This window comes from Spinacia oleracea, chromosome 2, assembly GCF_020520425.1.
Source record: "Spinacia oleracea cultivar Varoflay chromosome 2, BTI_SOV_V1, whole genome shotgun sequence".
In the NCBI taxonomy this organism is placed as follows: domain Eukaryota; kingdom Viridiplantae; phylum Streptophyta; class Magnoliopsida; order Caryophyllales; family Amaranthaceae; genus Spinacia; species Spinacia oleracea.
The window spans coordinates 105,796,308-105,818,607 of NC_079488.1; the positions used below are offsets into that span (position 1 = coordinate 105,796,308).

Here is a 22,300-nt window from a genome sequence, read left to right on the forward strand (position 1 = left end):
TTACGCGATTGAACATACATATTATCACTAACTAAATGCCCGACGTTAGCAATTCAACCAACTGCTCAGTTTGCTTCTCTGAAGATGTGGTTGATTTCCCAAAATTCAAAGGATTGGAGAAGATATTTGATAAATAATTCAGTTTACACAAGTGTACATATATTTCGGTACACTTGTATTTGTGTATAGTAAGAATTTGTACACACCCTTTCGGGAGAAATGAAAAAGAAGTAGGTTATTCACTTATTCTACTCTAACTAATCAATTATTCACGTAATCAAATTTTGGGAGAAACTTTTAAAGGCATTCCTTGAGAAGGGAAGGGTAGAGGATCCATAACAATGGTCTCATTTGGTTGAACTAAAGACCAATCGTAACGAGTGACAACCAAATGCACGAAGATGAGAATATTGAGCTTAGCTAACTGGTAACCTGCACAAACCCTTGGACCCCCTCCAAATCCAACAAATACATAAGGTGATATCGGATCTTCAAATCTTTTCGGGTCGAATCTCATTGGATCTTTAAAATACTCCTCACTGAAATGTGTCCCGTAAGCTGTCCATAGTACCTGCGCCATTAAAGGGAGAACTTAATTAGTGTAGTTGGAGCTTTATTTATTTATTTTAAATTCACTCATAAATGTATGATTCTATATATACATTTTGAGAATAATAAGAATTTCATTATTTATGCAGTTTAAGAATGAAATGGGTTAATTAATTAATAATCGGTAAACTAGATTTTTGGGTAATTTACATTATTTAAAATTTTATTTTTTGTACTACTTTACTTATGATTTATAAGAAATTTCGTAATCAAATGTGTTTTTACTTATCAAAAGAAAGTGCGACATTATATTTTTATATATTTTTCTCTGTTAATTCAACGGTTTTATGTTTGATCCAAATAATTTTCTAAACAAGATACAGAGAATATGATTTTATTAATAAATGAATAAAAATTAAGAAAAATTTTGTTATCATAATTTGTTACTCACATACAGAAATTTGGACATTAAATAAGAACTACTTTTGACTTTTTTAAGTTCGAGGATTGACAAAAACATTGGTTTTTATAAGACACAATAAACAACGATGGTGCGTGATATGACATGGCGCTACTACTTGCCAACTCATCACGACATATGAAGAGATGACATGAATATAGAAGATACAAAATTGTTAAAATTATTGTAGAGATAGTCAACGTGGTAGCTCTACAATAATGTTGGCAAATAATGCTCTTCCATGACAAACAAGGTTAGTTAATTTAGTTATACAACAATAATAACAGATTCTCTTTAGAGGTTCAACCGATGTTGGTTTTCATTATTGAGAAATAATATAGAGGTTTCTTAATTGAAAGAACAAACCTTCCATCCTTTAGGAATGGTGAATCCATCAAAGTTGACATCCGTAATGGCTCTTCGAAAAGACCCGAAAATCGGAGGGAAAAGGCGTATGCTTTCCCGCGCTACTTGCCATGTATAATTCATCTTTGTAACATCCTCCATTGTCAAATTTTCACCTTCCTTTGTTTTCTTGCTCCTAATCTTATTATGCTCTGCATAGTGAAGAACACATGCAACAAAGCATGTTACTAAGTTAGAAAAACAAATGTGCATAAAAGACTTAAATCGATAACCAATAACGTTGACTGAATAGGCAAACATTGACTTTTATGTGGTTCGCGTGATTAAACATGTTGTATATGATACGGTCATTCTGTCGTTGAATGAATAGGTAAATGACTTTTAATTACTTGTTTCAGGTGATTAAACATGTTGTATATGATACGGTCATTCTGTCGTTGAATGAATAGGTAAATATGACTTTTAATTACTTGTTTCAAGTGATTAAACATGTTGTATACAATTAGAGGTGACAAAATAAGTGACGACACGAGCCGAACACAAAAAAGGATATTGTCAAGGGTTTATGGCCTGTTTAATTAAACAGGTCAACACAATACGACACGTTTAATTAAATGGGTCGAATTAGTGTTGTGATTCTCAACACGAAACTGACACGACTTAAACCGCCTAAGAAAAAACAACTAGGGATTCAATATATTTGGTGATAAACCTTTATAATGGAATCAATTTTACTGAACAAACATGTAAACACGACACAAAATAAACGAGTTAATGTCAAAAGTTTCCAACACGATTATTAAACAGGTCAACACGACACGACACATTTATTAAACGGGTCGGTTTAACGTTGTGTTTTCCAATCCGTTTATATTTTACACGAACACAACCCGACACGACATGTTTGCCAGCTGTATATACAATATACTCCCTCCGTTCCAAAATGTTTGTTACGTTTGGACTTTTGCACGTTTATTAATGTATAATAAAGATTCTTTTGGTTTTTTATTAAAAAAATAAACCAAGTAAAACCTCAATCCACTAATAATTACAACAACCAATAAGATTGTTTTATTTATCAAAATGAACCAATAATGGAAAAGCACAAAGATTGCTAACTTAACATACTTGGGAAATTGTAAAGAAATTTAATGAGTTGAAAAAATTGGACCAATTAAAATTAAAAGTTGGCACAAAAAATAATATTATAATAAGTTTATAAAAGGAAAGATTTCCCCATGTAACAAACATTTTGAAACAACCTAAAAGGAATATGTAACAAACATTTTGGAACGGAGGGAGTACAATAAACTAGTTAGTGGGGGCATACCTTGAAGCAACAAAGAGTAGCAATGTGGATTTAGAGACAACATCTTAAAAGTCATGGCAATAGCAAAAGAGGAGGTATCATGAGCTGCAAAGATGAGCAAAACAATGTTATCAACAACTTCCACCTCTGTAATCTCACCTCGTACCATTGCTCCCACCAACCTCGACAACAACGACAACGACAACGACGATGACGACCGTGTTTGTTCCTCCATCATTTTTAACCTCTTTTCCCTGACCAATTTCAGCAACACCTTCTCAATCACCGCCCTTGCTCTCTTCGCTCTCCAAAAACTCGTTCCCGGTAAATGAACAACCGGAGAAAAAACCCCTTCTAGAACTTTCTCGAAGCACTCAAACAACACCTCGTCTTCTCCTCCCATCTCAAACAGACACTCACACGTTACTCTAAACGACAAGAATTTCGCTGTTTTATACAACGAAATGATCTTTTCATCTTGTTGATTACAGTGACCCCAATTCTTATCCAAATGACCCTTAACAACGCTACAAATCTTGGGAACCAAAGCTTCCAAACCTGTGTTTCCGAGACAAGTAGTCAAAATAGATCGAACAAGACGGTGTTGTTCCCCTGATTTCTCCATGATTGAGTTTACCCCCATTAGCTGAACTGCAGAAGCAGGCCATGAACTGACAACAAGCTTAAACTCGTTTGATAAAAAGAACCTGTTTGCCTCAGCTCCATTGACGACGATTGTAGGGCTTCCCATTATCCTCGTCTTGAAGGTTTTCCCGTGAGTTTGAATTCTTGGGGCGATGAAATCCTCGAAAAGGGTGTTCTTTTGTAGGGCTCTGTAGAAATCCAGTGTTTCTCCGATCCATGGGAAACCCATTTCGCCTGGTGGTAGCCGTTTCTCGTATGATCTGGATTTCTTTCGTTGTCGAAGAAGAAGAAGAAGAAACAGGAAGGAAATGCCGATCAATGCTGCTACAAGAGCACGAAGATAGTCAGCCATGTGTTGGTGCAGTGTAATGTTAGGCTAAGAAATCACCAAAATGTAATGCAAGGAAATAAAGATTGGTTTAGTTTAGTTTCAAGTTAATACAGTTTAAAATACAGCTGGATAATTTAATAATAAATTAATTATGAGAGATTTGGAAATTATATTGATTTTTGGGAGAATCATGATCAATCACTTTGCTATTAAGAAATTCAATGAGTTGCTACTAGTTTAACAAAGATCTAACAAATTGAATCTATCAAAGCTGGACAAAATGAACACTACTGGGGGAATGTAACAAATGTTTTTTTAAAGTTCTTGATTCTAGATGGTTATTACTTGTTAGTAATGATCATAGAATAGAATTATTGACTAAAAGGGTTGTTATTAGATTTTAAAATCCATTAGATTATTATTAAAAAGTCACATATATTGTCTTTTACTCCGTATATCGATCAATCAATCAATCACGTGGCTTCATGTAACTATGATCGACATGTGTTCTTGTAACTTAAATGAAAGATCAAATGTGACTGCGGAGAATGTAGCCGATCCATACGCCTAAAGATGGCCATGGGCCGGGCTGGACTTTGGGCCGAGGGCCTAAATGGGTCAGGTCCAGACGGCTTCGTGTCGCGTTAAAACTTTCAAAACATGGCCCATGCTCATGGGTTTTCGTGCCTAAGCCGTGCTTTGTCGAGTCGTGCGGTGTCTTGTCGCGCTTTTTCCAAAAATATTGGGTCAGATCCGGCCCACGACTTCGTCATCGTGTTGAGCCTTGCTTTTTTCGTGCCCGCGCCAAGTCGGGCTTTTTTCGACCATCTTTACGTACGCCACCGGGAGTCTTGGACAATACCAATTATAAATGAGAGGAGTAGAAATTTTAACCTGAGATCTGTTGTACATAGGTCTTTAATCTTAATCAATAAGCCAAGAACTCATTAGTAACCCCTCGAATGGTTGTTGTAGTCATGTTTGTTAAAAGAATACTATATATTCCTTATCATGAGGCAGGTGGCACAATGGGAAGGTTTTTTATTCATGTATCATTGTGCAATCACATGGTGAAGATGGAATTAATTCCTCATTTCTTTCCCTCCCACACAATTAGTCAATTAAGTAATTTTGAAGTTAGTTTTAATTATTGAAGGAACTCTTTTCTAGAGACATTAGCAATAATAATAATCCCTCCTTTTTGTTATCCTTAGGGTTTAAGTGATGAACTACTTTACACATAGTTGACTTATAACCCAATCACTCAAATTGAAACATTAATCTATAATTCCGGCCTTCTATTATTACAAGTCCATGGAAACCCTTAATTCATGGGCAACCATTCTTACATTTAATTGAAAACAAAATTTGACAGACCGTCATGTTTTGAACTTGCTTGACATTGATTATTTATTTTTGTTTAATATTTTTTTTAATGGTTTTTTTTTATCTATTGCCATGAAAATGGTATCAACAAAGGAAGCAAATGCAATTTGGAATCAGAGAAACGGAAGAAGATGAGGGAGGAGGAAATTTTATGTGGATAGTTAAAATCAAAGAGTTAGTAAAGTGAAATCTATATGGATGGAAAATTGGATGAAATCCGTTAAGAGATGGTGAACACAAAACGTTTCATAAAGTTGTGGTAAGTATAAAATCTATACTAATATATTGAAAGGCGTTTGTAAGAAAGTATACAATGCCACGTGGCGCCCTCCTCTTTCAATTTGACACATGTCATTACGTGTCATCCAATATTATTCAAAAATTACAAATACAAGATTCGAACCCATAATTAACTTAGTGATTGGAACCACAAATGACTTATCCACTTGGCTATGCAAATTTACGTGTTACATTTGCAAACGATATATAATTAAGTGATAGCAAAGAAAGAAAAATGATTTTAATAAAAATAGAAGTTAATTATGATTTATTTATTTTTACAGAAAAATAGGCATTAGTTACAATTATTCAAGTGATGACTCGGCCTTCGGGGCATTGCCCGAGCCCAAAATCTAGTTATCTTTTATATGGTGGTGAATACGAAAACATAAAACTTAAAAGGTTGATAAATATAAAAACTATATATATATCTTGTTTTTTTAAGTATTTTCTCTCTACTTCAATTAATGCAAAAGCATAAAATCTTTTTTTCTTTTTAATAATTCCTTCTCGTTCAATATTCGTAAGATTAATATTTTCTTAATTCCCTCCACAATTTAAAATGAGAAGAACATTATGCAACGAAAAATAGTAGTAAATTATAGCAACCAATTAAGCAAGAAGTTACGAGTACGTTCAAAAGCCTTCCCTCCTTTCGTTGACTCCCGTTCAATGGCCTTCGATTCATATACATTTGAAACGACCTCAATTGATCTCAAGCTTCAACACTAGGGATTCAAGTCACTCTCATTCCATTGTGCACTTTCACGTACACTTGTGACTAATAAGTGGAGTAATTAAGTATTGCTGATGCTAAGATAAAATTAAGCGAGGATGTATTTGTTGAGGTTGGCGTAGCGGCAGTCTGTTATTTTCGTAAATTTACACCAACATCAAACAAATTAGGAATATGACAATATGAGTAGGACAATAGGAAAAGGACAAAATTAATAAATAAAAGAGAAGAGAATGACAGAAAAAGAGGAGAGAGAAAGTGACATGAACTACCATTTCTCTTTTACAATGTACCATTCTTTAGAAAACAAGTACCATTTTTTAACAAAACACCATTTGTTTTTTACAAAATGCCATTCTTACTTAAAAAATACCATTTCATTTCATTTTTTGTACCATTACATCATTTGTTAGATCCGTAATCGGTCCAAAAAAATATGACAGCAAGCAGTTTTGTCTTTTCTCTATTTTGTCTCTTTGTTGGTGTTATATTTTTGGTGATACATCACAGCATGAGATTTTTACTTCCTCTGTATTTGTTATACACATTTTTTATTTTTGTCCTTAAAGGGTGCACTTGGCTTCTCTAAATTACCACTAATAACGGACCGAGGCCCAGTTACAGATTATGATATCAAACCACCAAAGGCCCACAAGTGGAAGAGTCCAAAGCGGGCCAATAAAGCAACAAGGCCCATGTCAATTGTGGAGCGCCAACAGGAAGAAAGAAGCGGAGAGAATTAGAAGAATCATTTTTTTTTTTTAAATATGCTTAAATTTGCATAAATTAACGAAGTTTACAAATTACGACAACTAATTTACATAACAAAATGAAGTAAACTACTTAACACTAACAACGATAGCTAATTCTTCTATGATAGGCCCCCGGTTGTTGAATAGAAGAAGCAGTTAGAGGATGAAATATACATGAACTTTGTTGTTATTCTTAAGTGTTTTATTTCAGGCTTTCATTAAATATTGGTTCATTTGGCAATTTAATCTAAAAGTTACTCGTATATGAGTGAGACCTTCAATTGGAAAGGCCAACCATATTCTAAGGATATCCATTTAGACACCTTAATTGTCCTACAAGATAAAGTGTTATTTGTTGTTTGCTTTTATCATCAATATCAATAGTCAATAGTATATTCTAAAAATGACAAATATAACAAAACCTCACAATCTCACATGATACAATTTGTGTATTTGTTTGAGTGGCATATTCAGACATAATTTCAAATTGTGACTTCTAAAAGTGAAGTACTTTATCCGATTTACAAATATTGCACCATTTTGACTTTTATGTTATTTACGCTATGCATTTGACCATATTTTGTAATATATACATGAGAAAAAATGTAATCAGGTAAGATCTTGTTGGATTCATATCCATATATACTTTTTAAATAACAATTTTGTTATAATTTTTGCCTATGCATAATTCGAGAGATTAAGAGTCAAAGTCATGTGTTATGAAGCGTAAAGTCAAGATAGTGTAATATTTAAGGAACAGAGGAAGTATAACCATTATTCCGAAATAGAGAAAATATATCTTAAGTCCTGGAAATTTTGATGTTCATTAGCAATAGCTAATGTAGGTTATAGGGATTATTCTTGCATGGATCTGATCCACAATAATATTATTATTGTGGACCTAAAGCCAATAATTTACTCTATCAGTCATGTTAAATACATAATGACTTTTAATGTTCACATGGTGACTATTGATAAATTAAGCACCAATTTTCTTAGGTATAATATACCATTTTTTGAATCAAATTAACTCCGTGTTTTTAAAAGAGAGTCGTGAAATAAAATCACATTATTCAATCACAATATGTAGTAGCGACACCAATTTAATAGTTTTGTTTTATAATAATTACGGAGTATAATAAACCTATTAAAATAAATTAGAATTAAATTATTAAGTATTTTATATATGATCTACAATAAATTTAGTTAAGATCAGATCATTTAAAAGTTATGGGTCCTGAAGAGGTGAAGTTCATCACAGAAATCGAGTTTGAGAAAAACACGGAGTATGGATTTTGTCTGGTCCCAGCCTTTATTTTGCCAACGAGGTTATCGGACCTATTAATTTAATCCTCCTTAATTATCGGGGTTAGTAGGAGAAAGGGAATTTGTCAATAACATCATCAACAAATAAATCCAAAAAAGGTCAAAATCGGTATTAGTTGCTTTCAGCAAATGTAAATAGAAAACTGGAGTATTTTACAGCTGAACTACAACTGGCACTTTCATTCGACGGTTTCGTTGTTGACTTGGATAACAAAACAATCCGGCAATCCCTCCGTTTATCTTTCACACTATAAGACCTTGTTATAATCGGTTATACTTTTCAAGGTACAATACATACTTCCTTCGTCTTTTAATACTCGCAACGTTTGGACTTTTGCCATTATTTTTATAATCTACTTTGACTATTCTTAGTGCTTTTTATATAAGATAAAACATAGTCATGTGAGATCTTGTTAGATTCGTCTCAATGTGTATTTTCAAAATATTAACTTTTTATAATTTTTGCATAAAGAGAATTTAAGATATAAATGATCAAAGTTGTGTATTGGCATGCGTGAAACTAACAAACATTGCGAGTATTAAAAGACGGAGGAAATATTTGTTTTTTGTCAATATATTCTCAAGTTAACATGTACAACTATACGATTTGAAAAACTTAGGCTATCTCATACGCAAATATTACTTTTTTTAATTTATCAATCTCTATTAATATTCAATTTACACACTTGATATTTGGTTTTAATTTGAAGATAGATTCAAAAAACGTTATCCTATGAACTCCGAAGCCATTTTAATCGCTGGTAGAGCTTGATCATGTGATCTTAAAGTCACAAGGTGAGTTCTCCACCAACTTTATGTTGGTTATCAAAATTGACATTGTTGTTCCTTTATGTCTCTGCATGTCAAATGAATAGAAAGCATTTTCAATCTTTACTTAAAATCGAATCTCCACCGTTATGATTTGTTTTGGTTATTGCAAAACGAATGAGCATAGTATTTTTCATCAAATCATCAATTGATTCTCATACCACCCATTCGTCGATTTATAAACATAGTTCACAATTTTGTGGTGACATTCTATTCACCTGATTTTGAAAAACAAATCCTTAAACAGTTTCTACAAATCATTTTTTTATTGTACCTTTATCAATCATAATTAATACGTGTAAATATATATATCGAGAGATCTTTGTCAATAAAAACAAAAAAAAAAACACAGATGTCCCATTTCCCTGACCAGTAGTATCTAGACAATTGTCTGCATCTCTCAACCACTCAAAAAATCATAAAAATAAACTCAATTTTCTTAAACTTAGGAAACCTTAAACCAAAAAAAACAGATCATAAAGCCAAAAAGCCAGAAGATACAACCAAAAAGCCAATCTGCTTACTCTTTTACATTTGAGCAAATCTCTAAAACCAAAATTTGTTGCAGAAAAGTTTAACAATGGATGAACCATTTCTCCCAGAAGATACAACAACCACACCACGAACAAGACGAATGGCTCGTGAAACAGGGTCGCCACGACAACAACTCCTTGGTAGCTACTTTGATCGTGGCACACCAAGATCACAATCATCTTTACGACCACTTCTATTCAACAATGAAGCCATCAATACACCACGAGCTAACTCAATTCGAAGAAAATTAATGGAACGTCAATCAACTGCTAGGCTTTTAAAAGATGATACAGCAATTTCATGTCCTCCTATAATGAGTTGCAGTCCTTTAGATAAAGATCTGATTATCAACTTTGACAGATCATGTTCTGCTCCACCTCTTTTCACTGAGGAAAAAGGGCTAATTCCACACCATTCTTTTGATCATAAACATCGAACAAAGAGGGCCCCACGGATTCTTCAGTTAGCTATGGTTGGGTTGCTCTTATATGTAACTGTTGGGGTAACTGTATTTACTTTAACCCATCACACATTTAAAGGTCAAAGAACTGATAATAAGGTGGTTGATGCTCTGTATTTTACTGTAGTAACTTTATCCACCATTGGTTATGGTGATATTATACCCGCCTCAACTTTTACTAAGATGTTCACATGTATCTTTATCCTAGTCGGGTTTGGGTTCATCGATGTGTTGTTAAACGGGTTGGTTACCTACGTGCTTGAGTCGCAAGAGGAGGTTTTTCTCGATGAAACGAAGCTGAATAAGATTATAAGAGACTATGTTATTGATAAAACGAAAGGTAGAATGAGGATAAGGACTAAGGTTTGTTTGGCATTAGGGGTTGTTTTTGTTTGTCTTACTATTGGGACGATTACTGTTCATTACTTGGAGAAGTTGAGTTGGGTTGACAGTTTTTATCTGTCTGTTACTTCTGTTACGACAGTTGGGTATGGAGATCATGCTTTTAAGACAGTTGGAGGAAGATGTTTTGCTATTGTGTGGTTGTTGGCGAGTACGTTGGCGGTTGCTAAGGCGTTCTTGTATTTAACTGAGTATAGGATTGAGAAGAGGAATAGAGGAACGGCAAAAGAGATTCTTCATAAGAGAATGACTCTTGGTGATTTAATGGAAGCTGATATTGATCATGATGGAAGTATCAGGTAATTTTATTTAACCTTCAGTTTTATCAGCATTTTTTTTTACTTTTTCTGTTACCTAATTCTGTTATATCAGAGCTTAAATAGCCGTCCACTTAGCCGTCTTAAGGTCTGCTAGTTTCTACTATTGGGAGATGATCATGATGGCCAACACGAAACACTATCACGTTTTACAGCATGCCAAATTTATGACATTAAAGCGGCTATTCGTAAAGTGTGGCCAGTAGAGGATTTTGTTTAAGGCTCCGTTTGATTTGATGTAAAACGTTTTCAATAAAAAATGACTTTCCAAAAAAAAAATACAATTTCAAACTAGTTGTCTTTGTTTTTTACGAGAAAATTAAAAGAAATAATAAAATGCGAGAAGATTGATGGGAAGAAAGGAGGTAAGGAAGAAAAGTGAAAAAGTTATTTTCCTTTCTTTCAAATGGAATTTTTTTTTTCACCTTTGAGGAGTCATGAAAATTGTTTTCATCCCTTGCCAAAAATGATTGAAAAAGAAAAAAATCGTTTTTCATGAAAAAGTTTACACCAAAACAAACGGAGCTTAACTGGTGGGGGGAGAAAGTAATGAAAACAAGTGGCCATTGCCTTAGACCCTGTTCGGCAAAAGTAGCGGTAGCGGAAAGCGGTTAGCGATTGAGTAGCGGGTAACGATTGGAGTAGCGGATAGCGGTCAATAGTAGCGGGTAACGGTTAGCTGTCAAAGTAGCGGTACCTAATATGAGTGTTCGGTAAAAGTAACGGTTGTATTATAAAATAAAATAAAAGCTGAAATATTATTTAGAACTTTAATATAAATTTGGCAAACGATACCCGCTACCTTAAACGCTACTATTTTTAACGTTTGATAAAAGTTACTCAACCGCTACCTCTACCGCTAAACGCTACCTAAACCGCTACCTCGCCAAACACTTACAAATTTTACAAGTAGCGTATTGACTTGGTCAAAACGCTATCCGCTACTTCAAATGCTACCGCCGAACACGCCCTTATTGTAAAAGTGTAAAACTAGATAGAAAACTTGATACTACAAACTACGAAGTAGATCATAAAAATGTTCGATCCCCCGCAACAACCCTATCCACCCAAAACTCTCCCCAAATCTAAAGTAGCCCTAAGGGTGAAGCGGTGTAACACCAATAAAAAACAGTTTTTCTATAGCAAATAAAAAACATTACAAACAATAATGATACCTCTAACCAAGACCGCATGACCATTTTTCTTAATTTCGGATCCGCCATCTGCCTTTTAACAGTATTTTGGTGTTTGCAGTAAATCTGAGTATGTTATATTCAAGCTTAAAGAGATGGGGAAAATAACAGACAATGACGTTGAAGAGATCTGCAAGCAATTCGATGCTCTGGAGTACACCCACAGTCGAAGAATTGCAATCACAGATCTCGCAAGATGTGATAAGATACCATGCTCTGAAGCTCAACATGATGATGATGATGAGGCAAGTCACGGCACAACATGAAAAGGCTTACTCATGTCCGAGGATTAACAGCACTTTACCAGCCATTTTCAACGGCATGTGTATTGTATAATACTTGTATGTATATGAACTTGAGTCTGAGTGAGTAGCATCGTGAGTCATGAGAGATGATGAAAGAGATCTTTTTTTTCTGATCAAACAATTTTCACGATTTTTCACATCAGAAAATAATACATTTGTTAATATATGATGCAACACATTACTTCCTGCTCAAAAAGAACAACTTCTGATCGATTGAGCATTTTATGAAAGCAGTAAATTGTGCATACTGTAATATCACAGTCATACCACTCAAATTCATCATAACTAAAATCTGTAAATCCACTCAAGTCCCCATAAGTTAAGTAGATAGGTAAGCATGATACTGCTGAAATATATCATCAAAATATGAACATTGCTATCCGACACGAGCACTTGAAATTAAAACGAAATCTAAGCAGTGCAATAATCGAGAAAATCGTAAAGGAAAACAGTTTGACAAATCTAAGAATGGAGATGTTCTATTATGTTGCAGTAACCATTGCAGAACTGTAAGGTACATGATTGAGTGTGCAATTTTGATCATTATCACCTACTTCCATTAAAGACTACAACGATGAATGATATGAGAAAACTTACAAGTTTGATGGAAAAACCAAGGTATATCATTGAGATATTAATTTATCCCTATCATAGCCCTTTCTAATAAGCATGGTGTGTGCAACAGTTGGCAAGCTTAACGATGCCACAAATTAGAGAAGAAATCCTTCATTCTGCCAAACCTTCTTTAGGCAAAAAATCTAACTAAAACCCGAGATGAACCTGTAAGGACAGAAATGCATGTATTAGACAGACTCAAGTTAAAATTAGAAATATTACTGAATTGCAAGCATTAACAAATGAAATAAGGAAGAGATTATTCCCCGGAAACCATTTCACCCAAATCCAAACAGCTAATAAAAGTTGCCATATGATTTCGTAAACCATAATGAACCACCGACTCACCGAGGACTCCACGAAAATAGAGCACAAAAATGAGTGGAAAGAAACTTTTAAAGAAAGCACAAGTGATGGACACAAAATCCTTTACACATACTAAAACTGCTTACTTTTCCTCATTAAGCCAAATCATTCACATATAGAAAGCACATATAGCCAAATCATTCACATATAGAAACTTTTAAAGAAAGCACAAGTGATGGACACAAAATCCTCTACAAATACTAAAACTGCTTACTTTTCCTCATTAAGCCAAATCATTCACATATAGAAATGCTAGGACAAAAATCCAGAAATCCAATAGCAAATAGCTCAAATGACATCTAGTTAGGGGAGTCGATTTTTTTTTATAATTGGGTCCAACTCCACAGTCATTAGTTCTATTTTTTCATGTTCAGGCTTCAACATCTATGTAGGTTCTCGAGTTGAAAACAATATATGCTATAATTGTAGCGAATGAGGAATCAACATTGTAGTTAATACCTATATGGTTCAGATGATCACCCTTAAAAGTCAAAATTTTATCCAAAAAACAGTCTAAGAAAGAACTTTCACATCACAGGCAAGACCAAAAGCAACCCTCAGAAAGAGAACTCTTTCTAAAAAAATACTATTATTATCAAGCTAAAACATCGCAAATGAATAATTAAGGGGTAAAGCACCCAGCCCCCAAAATAATGCTGGAACTATAGGCTCAAGAGGAGGCAAGAAAGAAAGTTGAAATATTAACAGAGTGTAATTTTGAGTAATGCTAAAATATATTGCTCCCTTGTACAAATGTTAGACAATTATAACTAGTTTAGAGAAAATCTCATCGATCATTGAAATCCAAGTAATGATTTGAAACTTGTTGGGGATAAGCTTTTTATGTCTAATTCTAAAGCTAATTTTGACAAGTATGAAATGGTGTTTTAGGATAATCCTAAATTCTTAAAGGAGGGTAATTTTGAAATAAAAATTGTTGATCTTCTTAAACTCCAACCGTAACTTCGTAAGGATCAACTAGGTCTTTGGGGTGTGCAACAGTCCATATATGGAACCAGACCGCTTTTATCTTGTGGAAACCAAATTTGATAGGTGACGAGTAGGTCGACGTATAGGGCTTATAGCTCTTGCAAAAGAAAAGAGCACCAGCCAAGACATAGTCATGCAATTGGGCCAACAATGTAAAAAGCAGTTCATTATAAAGTTTAAGGAATCCAAAAGTTGGTAGTCGAGGTAAAGCCATAACAATGTCCAGAAACTTGATTAAGTTATCAATTATGATAAACCAAATATGAAGAATATGAGAAAACTTACAAGTTTAAGACAATACATACTTTCATTGTAGGGAATGAGTAATCAACATTGTAGATTATACCTATATGGTTCAGATGATCACCCTTAAAAATAAAAAAACTATCCAAAAACAGTCTACGAAAGAACTTTCACATAATAGGCAAGACCAAAAGCAACCCTCAGAAAGAGAACTCTTATAAATCTAAAAAATACCGTTATTAGAACTTTTAAAATATAAAGCAAAGTCTCATCAAGCTAAAACATAGCAAATGAATAATTATTAAGGGGTACTCCGTAATTGGTAAAGCACCCAGCCCCCAAAATAATACTGGAATTATAGGAGCAGAAGAGACAAGAAAGAAAGTTCAATAAACCCCAAGTGAAATATTAACAGATTGTAATTTTGGGTAATGCTAAAATATATTGCTCCCCTCATACACAATGTTAGACAATTATAACTAGTCTCAATTGATGCAGAAAGAATGTAAACCGAGTACTCCAATACAGCCTCCCAGGTACTATATCCGTGAAACTATCTTCAATAAATTTCCATCTTACTTCAAGTAAACCCAAAAAATGGGTTAGACTCCCATTGTGCTAACACCATACACTTCTCTTTCTCAAAGAAACAAGCAAAGAAACAACATACTGGAGCCAAAGATTAAGTAATTGGAATGTGGACTCTCTTCCTTTTCGCAAGTATTCGGTGATGCCGGTGAGTTGGTTAACTCAAAAGTCAAAACCAGGTTGGCGGAGCCAAAAGTAAACAAAGGTGTAGAAGTAGATGCTGCAATGATTCAAGGTATGATATTGCAGATTTTAATCCCCTCTCCCCCCTCTCCCCCCCAACCCCAACCCCAACCCACACACACACACACACACAGAGGGGGGGAAAATGCAGATGAGGCATGCTGCTGTCCTTTACCTAAGCAACAAGAAATCCAAGAACCAAATGAGTGCCCACAATACTCTTAAGTCTTTCTAGGCTTTGGACCATAGTCTGTCAAGTTAAAACAAGACCTTTTCCACCATATGAATACTATATAAATTCATGCGGAGTATAAATTTGCTCGAACGAGAGTCTTTTTAAATCTCAAAAGAAGTACATCTAACTTAGTTTCCAGGAAGCACTCCACAAACAATCCACTCCTTTTCATTTCCAACTCTTCCTGCTCCCATCAATCGCTAATAGTCTGAGATGTCTAGCAGAAATGAGCAGGCTACAACGTAACCTATATACCCTTCTTCCTTTCAAGTTTCAATAAGCCTACATACAATTTATATACTTCGGGGTTTAGCTCATTCCATTTTTTCAGTACCATCTGATCGAATCCAATTCAATTGTTTGACATAGCAAAATATTCTACTTTATTACCCATTTTAGCAGGCGAAATTTTATGTTCAATCCACCTGTTCTCAAAATATAAAACAGATTAACAAAAGAACTGAGAAAGTTTTACTTGCTTCTCAAGGCTATCATACTTTACAATCCTATCTACATTATCCATGGAATTAAACCCAGATTCTAATCTAACTTATTTTACTCCCTACATCTGGAACAGAACTCACGTGACGTGATGTGAAAAGGGATAGGGAAAAACAACATCATATCTGTAATAATGGAGGTTGGGAGTTGGACAATGTAGTTATTTCACACTAGGACTTAATGTATTGATTCATATCTTGTCCATTCTTTCAAACATACAACTTACACCAGTGTCATGAGGAAATTTCTAAGCATTTGGTTCCTCTGATTCAAATGCGGTATGAGACTAGAAGCCTCAAAAACTACAATTATGGATTGGTTGTGAGTACTTGCGCCATATGTATGAAAGAGAATAGAATGAAGATGTATTTAGTGAATCAAACACGTTATAGGAGTAAACATAACGCCAATGTCCATCCCTTTTCTATTAAGGCACAAATGCTCTTACCCTAGAAGTCCATTCTTTGCTGACTCAGTTTCAAAAATACCATAAACACTTTCTTTTTTCACCTGAATTTCCCTTATAGCCTTATATATAAACTTACCCAACTTATCTTAACTCACCAAAACTTATTCTCAGTTATAAAATGATCTTGGTAGCCCTTGTCTAGACTTTTCTGACCTTATTATTCATTAATTGTTGACTTGGTTTCACAAATATCATAAAGGGCTAAAGGCTTTCTTTTTCACCTGAATTTCCTTTATACCTATACCTTACCTTACCAGAACTTATCTTAACTCACATAAACTTATAATCAGATGTAAATTGAACATGGTAGCCCTTGTCTAGATTTTTCCTAACTTTTTGGCCCTTGCCTTACTCCCTCATCTCAAAGTAGTTTAATACTCCTGAAAATGGCACGGTGTTTTATAAGAGATACATTGGTGGGCCAATTTAAAGTTAGCATTGCAAAAAGCCGATATGATAGGTTTATATAGCTTTGTAGTAAAACGACACTACCCACCCAACCCTCCCTTTCTGGCAAGAAAAGAAAAAAACTGATCCCTCTTTCTCAGCCTCCCCATTTCTGGCAAGAAAAGAAAAAAACTGATCCCTCTTTCTCACCCTACATTCCCACCTTTTCGGGAAAAAGTATGCCTTCTCCAAATGTAAACAGAGATTGTTCTCCCTACTCTCTACTCACCCGAGTCACCCCAGTATCCACCTTGGCACCTTCTCTTTCTGTTAGTAACGCAACCGCACAGCAACCCTCCCTTCCCTGTCTCTTTCCCTTCTCAGCCTACTACGACCAAAAAACAAAAACTGCTCCTCCCTCTTCCTTCCATACATGCCCACTTTTTCAGCAGATCCTCTAAAACAATTTGTAAATATTTCTCCCTTGCCCAGATGAAAACAGTGGTTGTCCTCCCGGCTCCCTGCTTCCTACTCTCCACTCACCTCAATTCCCACCTTCTCCAGCAAAATCCTATCAAGAATCACAAATCTGCTTCCTTTCTCTAGAAATAACGGTGGCTTTCTTCCCTCCCTTGATCTACCTCCATATTCCCACCATCGCCATCAGACAACCGTGCCACCAGCCATCATCCCCATTCCCTACCGCTCCAAAGCCTCTAATCCCCCTCAAATCTGCTGTGTAAGGAAGACTGCCACCACGGCACCACCCAACACAAACCCTAATGACGTACTGAATTCTGATTACTAGCTGAGTCGCTGTGCAAAAATCTTTCTACCCTTATGTCCTGTTAAATGACAGATAACAAAAGAAGGACAGCAAGCAATGAGGAACGTTGCAGATATGGCTCACCGCGAAGTGGCGAAGCTGAGGTGGTTAAGATTTATTGCTGAGAATTATTGTGGTGGCTGCAGGGTAACATGTTGGACTTGATTTGCGGAGTAGTTTGATGTCTGGTGGAGAGGGGAGGGTAAGGATCTAGAATTCTAGACAGATGGGGTCATGGGGGTTGCTGGTGCTCATGCTCAAAAGGAAGAAAAGGGGGTCGGAGTAACCAGGTAAGGGCCGAGAGAGAGCACTTTTGTCTATCAATCTGTATCTAACTCTGAGCTTTTGGAGAGAGAGAGAGAGAGGAGATGATTACTGCACAGGTATCTTAAACTTACAGCCGTTACAGGTACATTGCCTTAATATGTCAAGGATAGATGATATGGAATAAAAAAAGTAGATAAGGTGGACACTAATTTATGAATACCTATGTGAATCACTTCACTAAAGGATATATAAGCTATATTGCTAGAATATCAAATTTTAAAGTTTCAGTTGTCGAGGGTGGGAATTCTCCAAGCTCAAATTTTAGTAGTATCCTCAACCAATCTACGCACTTCAAAACAGTAAGTACACTAAAAACAAAGGCTGAATAAAATAGAAATCAGCGCTTAATGATAAGTAAGGGTGCGTTCTATTCACCTGATGTTCACTTATTTTTTCTGAACTTATCTTATACGAACTTATCTGAACTTAACTGAACTCATCTGAACTTATTAAAACTTATCAAAACTTATTTTAGTTATAAGTTGTACTTGGTCAACCCTTATTTTTCCTGAACTTATCTTATCTGAACTTATCTGAACTTAACTGAACTTATTTTTCCTGAAATAAGTGAAAATAAGGTGAACAAAACAGGGCCTAAAAGTTCCCATTTAAGCTTGAATCAGATTCCTCCAAACCTTGGTAAGTGGTTGACGCAAACAACACCAAGAACGTGAGACATTTGAGAACCTCAGTATACAAGACCAAGCAAAACTCTCAACAGCTAAGTAGCAAATAGTATTTTCCAACATCAACTAGTGTCCGCAATCCAAACTTTTTGACTAAGGCTAAAATCAGATTCTTCCCACCCTTAATAAGTATTTAAAGCAAAAGAAACTAACTATGTGGTCCATTCGCGAACCTCAATATACATGACCAAGGAAATGCCTTCACAAAGAGGTGCCAGAAACATTATCCAACATCACTTAGTGCAAACAATCCATGTAAGTAGCAAACTTTGACAAAAATATGCTCCCAACTTCACAAAGGTTTCTCTGCTCTTAACCAAAAAGTCGGAACATGATGATTAGATGCCCCCTAATTCCTAAACTCAATCGCCACAAACAATTCAACCCGAACTAAGGAAGAATTTTTCCTGAATTTACTTCTTTCCAGCCACTCCCCAGCTTCAAAGAGCAACTAGTCACATAGTTGCCAAAACCCATTAACATGTCCAATCCCATTTCTTTTTCCAATTCCGTTTAACAACCCAAATCAAGCTTCTACATTACCAGTCCAGGGAAAGAGAATTCTGATACGGCTAAGTACTATTGCCTAAATCAACAATCTAATGGAGAACTCAGCTTCAGTAATGATTGCAGAGGTTCATAGTCATGTAAGTCGGGTTGATTTACTGATTTTTAACAAAAATACCATTTTAACTCAAAGCATATATAATCCAACAACAAATGCATATAACAAACACCACCAAATACAAAGTTCTACCAAATGAAGTGAATTTCCATAAAGATAATTTTAAAAAGATCATTTAACATAACTTACCTCACTCCATGACCACTTTGGCACCGATCGCCTTCATCTTCTCGATAATCTTCTCTGCGTCCTCCTTCGAAACCCCAGTCTTCAACACAGCCGGAGCCTTCTCCACCAGCTCTTTAGCTTCCTTCAAACCGAAATCCGTAAAACTTCTAACCTCCTTAATAATCTTAATCTTCGCCCCGGCCTCGAATCCCGCCTCCAATTTCAAATCAAACGCAGTCTTCTCCTTCTTCTCCTCCTCCGCCGGAGCTGCCGCAGCACCGCCTCCAGCGCCACCCATTCCTCGGAGGCTGAACCCCATTCCAGGCATCATCAACGAGACAATCGGCAAGTCTTTGACCTCCAATTTCTTCCCTAGCAAACTCGTCAAATCCGCCACTTCCAGCAATGTTAAATTCGAGATTTCATTGGCGATTGAGGTGATCTTCGCCGCCGGTGGCGGTGATTTAGGCGTTGATTCTTGAGCTGGAGTAGTGTGATTCCGCGTGGAGTTAGCATTTGATGGTTGAATGAACCCTAAAAAATTGGGTCTAGGGTTTTGTAGAGTTGTGAATTTGGGTGAAATGAATCGTAAATACTTCATTTTTGAGAACCAGTAGAGAATAGGTAGTGACTGGTGAAGATAAACCCTTGGAGCTACGTAATCACGTTCTTAAAAGTTTGCAATTTTTTTGGTTTGTACCGTACTGTCGTGTGTTAAGTTCTAGGGTGCGAATTCCAATAGGTAGAGACGTAGAGTGTTTGAGGAGTAGGGCCAGTAGGCTAAGGTTTTGATCACAAGTTCACAACTAATTCCTTTTTATACTCTGGCTATTTTCGTATACTCGCAACATTTGTATTTGCACGTAGTTTTAATAATATGTGATACTCTGTAACACATATGAATGAATAAAATAATGGGTAAGTGGAGTTAATGAAGATGTTTTAATGGTTTGTGTGAGAGATAATAATAAAGAATCGATGCAAATGTGATAAATATGAAAAGGGAACAAGAAACAAATTTATGGTCCAATCCCAATAGTAGAAGTGTTGCAAGTATTCATAAACGACGAGTAAAACAAGTGTTGCAAGTATTCATAAACGACGAGTAAAACAAGTGTTGCAAGTATTGAGATTCGGAAGGAGTATTGATTTTAGGGCTTTGGTCTAGTTTAAATTAAATATCAATTAAAAGTCAATGTATAAGAGTAGGCTACGGTTTTGATCTAAACGAGTTTTTTCTGAAATTTCGAGAGTGGTTTAAGGTAAAAACACATAAAAAAACGTTGTGTGTAAGAGTTGGATAAAGTTTTGATCAAAATAATTTTTTCTAAACTCCAGAGTTAAGACAAATTAAAACATCAAACACTTGTGTGCTTTAAGGTAAATGACATCAAAAACTTAATGTCTAGGGTATGCTAATTGTTTGATCATTGTGAGGAGTGCCAAAAAATCCCCCCCATCCTTTTGAAGGGGGCAAGGCGCGTGCATTTCCATCATTAAATTGAAGTGGATTTCGATTAAGGAATGGACTTATCCTGCCTAAACTAGTATGGAGTCGCTAATAGGGTTTGACTTTGTGGGAGAAAACTTACAAACTCGGTGTTTGTGGTACAAGAGTAAGACAAATGACACATCTGAGAAGGCTCAAATATTTGGTTAGAAGATCTTAGATTCCTTTGTGATCTCAAATGTAGATCACCCTACACACATTCATATAGTAGAGATTGTGTTGGGGGGTAAAATTATTAACACGTAGAGTGCACAATGTTACCTTAGCAACGGTCTTTACTAGCCTGAAACTTTATGTAATAAATCATTCAATAGGACATGCGTTATCTAGATTAGTAGTTTGTTGAGTTTGTATGCACAAATATAATCTAATTTGCAAAATGTTGAAAACGTGATTTAGATATATAGATTTGAGGAGCCTAATTGTCCAGTGAGTGATTAATCGTATTAGTCGTGATTCAAATTATAAGTTATGTGAACATTTATATGGTAACAAAAGATTAAAGTATTAAATTTCACATTACCACACAATTGGAGAACTATGTTGTGTTCTCATAATCTTACTTATTTTCTTTACTAGATCAATGTCAAATCCTCAAGACTATCCTCGATATGGTCTTAAACCCCTAAGTTAAAGTTTCACCACAGTAATAACAAGGTGATTGAGTTTAGGATTAGGCTAGAAAAGAGACAAAAAGTATTTCAAAATAAATTGAGGCTTAAAGGGGATTATTCAGAGAGGGAGTATTAACAAAGAGATTTTGTGTATCAAATCGTGCCATTTTCGGAGGTGCATATTGGACTTATTTATAGTGGAAAGAAGATAAGAGAATAAAAATTCATCTCGGCAGAAACACCTACCCGCACAACTATTTTGTCGAGTGGGTGTGGTCGATCAACACAAAAAATATTCTTGCACTGCCATGTTGGTGCAAGAATAGCATATCATATTAGCTATCTTCTGGAATTTTTCGTAAGATTGTGTACGACCAAGAATATTTCTTATGCATGTATGGTGGGTATTATTTTATTGAATGACTCCTTAACCAACAAAAGGTTAGCCTAGTTGCTTGCTAGTTTTAGACTCAAAAACTCTATTGAATGGGGAGCAGAATTTCGACATGCTGTGATGGGCATTTTGTGTACCATTCATTAAAAAGAAAGTACCATTTCGTTAAACGGAGTATCATTACGATAAAAACATGTACCATTACGATTAAAACATGTCCATTGAAATTCAATGTATTTACAGAAATGCCCCTATGATGTGTTTTGAAACACATCAGAGCATGCCGAATTTACTTTATCCTATTGAATAACCTCTTTTTAAGGAATAAGAGTAAAAAAGATAATACACATCATCGTATTCTTACATTAGAAGGGAGTTGACTGGCTAAAGTGCAA

The 22,300-nt window shown here is 35.3% G+C and overlaps 3 protein-coding genes across 3 annotated transcripts; 1 reads left to right on the plus strand and 2 right to left on the minus strand.

The window, feature by feature from the left end:
• Positions 1-3,953, minus strand: LOC110784874 (taxadiene 5-alpha hydroxylase). The gene is made up of 3 exons (XM_021989326.2): positions 2,706-3,953; positions 1,376-1,566; positions 1-571 (listed from the first exon to the last, which is right to left on the minus strand). The coding sequence occupies exons 1-3, from the start codon at positions 3,679-3,681 to the stop codon at positions 278-280; spliced, it is 1,461 nt and encodes a 486-aa protein (XP_021845018.1). The 5' UTR covers positions 3,682-3,953; the 3' UTR covers positions 1-277.
• A 5,358-nt stretch (positions 3,954-9,311) lies between these two features.
• LOC110785371 (two-pore potassium channel 5) lies at positions 9,312-12,881 on the plus strand. The gene is made up of 2 exons (XM_021989804.2): positions 9,312-10,662; positions 11,935-12,881. The coding sequence occupies exons 1-2, from the start codon at positions 9,548-9,550 to the stop codon at positions 12,137-12,139; spliced, it is 1,320 nt and encodes a 439-aa protein (XP_021845496.1). The 5' UTR covers positions 9,312-9,547; the 3' UTR covers positions 12,140-12,881.
• On the minus strand, positions 12,640-20,090 carry LOC110785375 (uncharacterized). Its single transcript, XM_021989809.2, has 2 exons — positions 19,409-20,090; positions 12,640-12,958 (listed from the first exon to the last, which is right to left on the minus strand). The coding sequence occupies exon 1, from the start codon at positions 19,986-19,988 to the stop codon at positions 19,410-19,412; it is 579 nt and encodes a 192-aa protein (XP_021845501.1). The 5' UTR covers positions 19,989-20,090; the 3' UTR covers positions 12,640-12,958; position 19,409.
• Positions 20,091-22,300: the final 2,210 nt, after the last annotated feature.

Excerpts from the sequence above, each read along its gene's own strand:
- LOC110785375 (XM_021989809.2), bottom strand. The coding sequence starts at position 19,988 with ATGAAGTATTTACGATTCATTTCACCCAAATTCACAACTCTACAAAAC.
- LOC110785371 (XM_021989804.2), top strand. The coding sequence starts at position 9,548 with ATGGATGAACCATTTCTCCCAGAAGATACAACAACCACACCACGAACA. Across the intron at positions 10,663-11,934 it reads GATCATGATGGAAGTATCAG|TAAATCTGAGTATGTTATAT; the intron begins GTAATTTTATTT and ends TGGTGTTTGCAG.
- LOC110784874 (XM_021989326.2), bottom strand. The coding sequence starts at position 3,681 with ATGGCTGACTATCTTCGTGCTCTTGTAGCAGCATTGATCGGCATTTCC. Across the intron at positions 1,567-2,705 it reads CTACTCTTTGTTGCTTCAAG|AGCATAATAAGATTAGGAGC; the intron begins GTATGCCCCCAC and ends TTCACTATGCAG. Across the intron at positions 572-1,375 it reads CCATTCCTAAAGGATGGAAG|GTACTATGGACAGCTTACGG; the intron begins GTTTGTTCTTTC and ends TTAATGGCGCAG.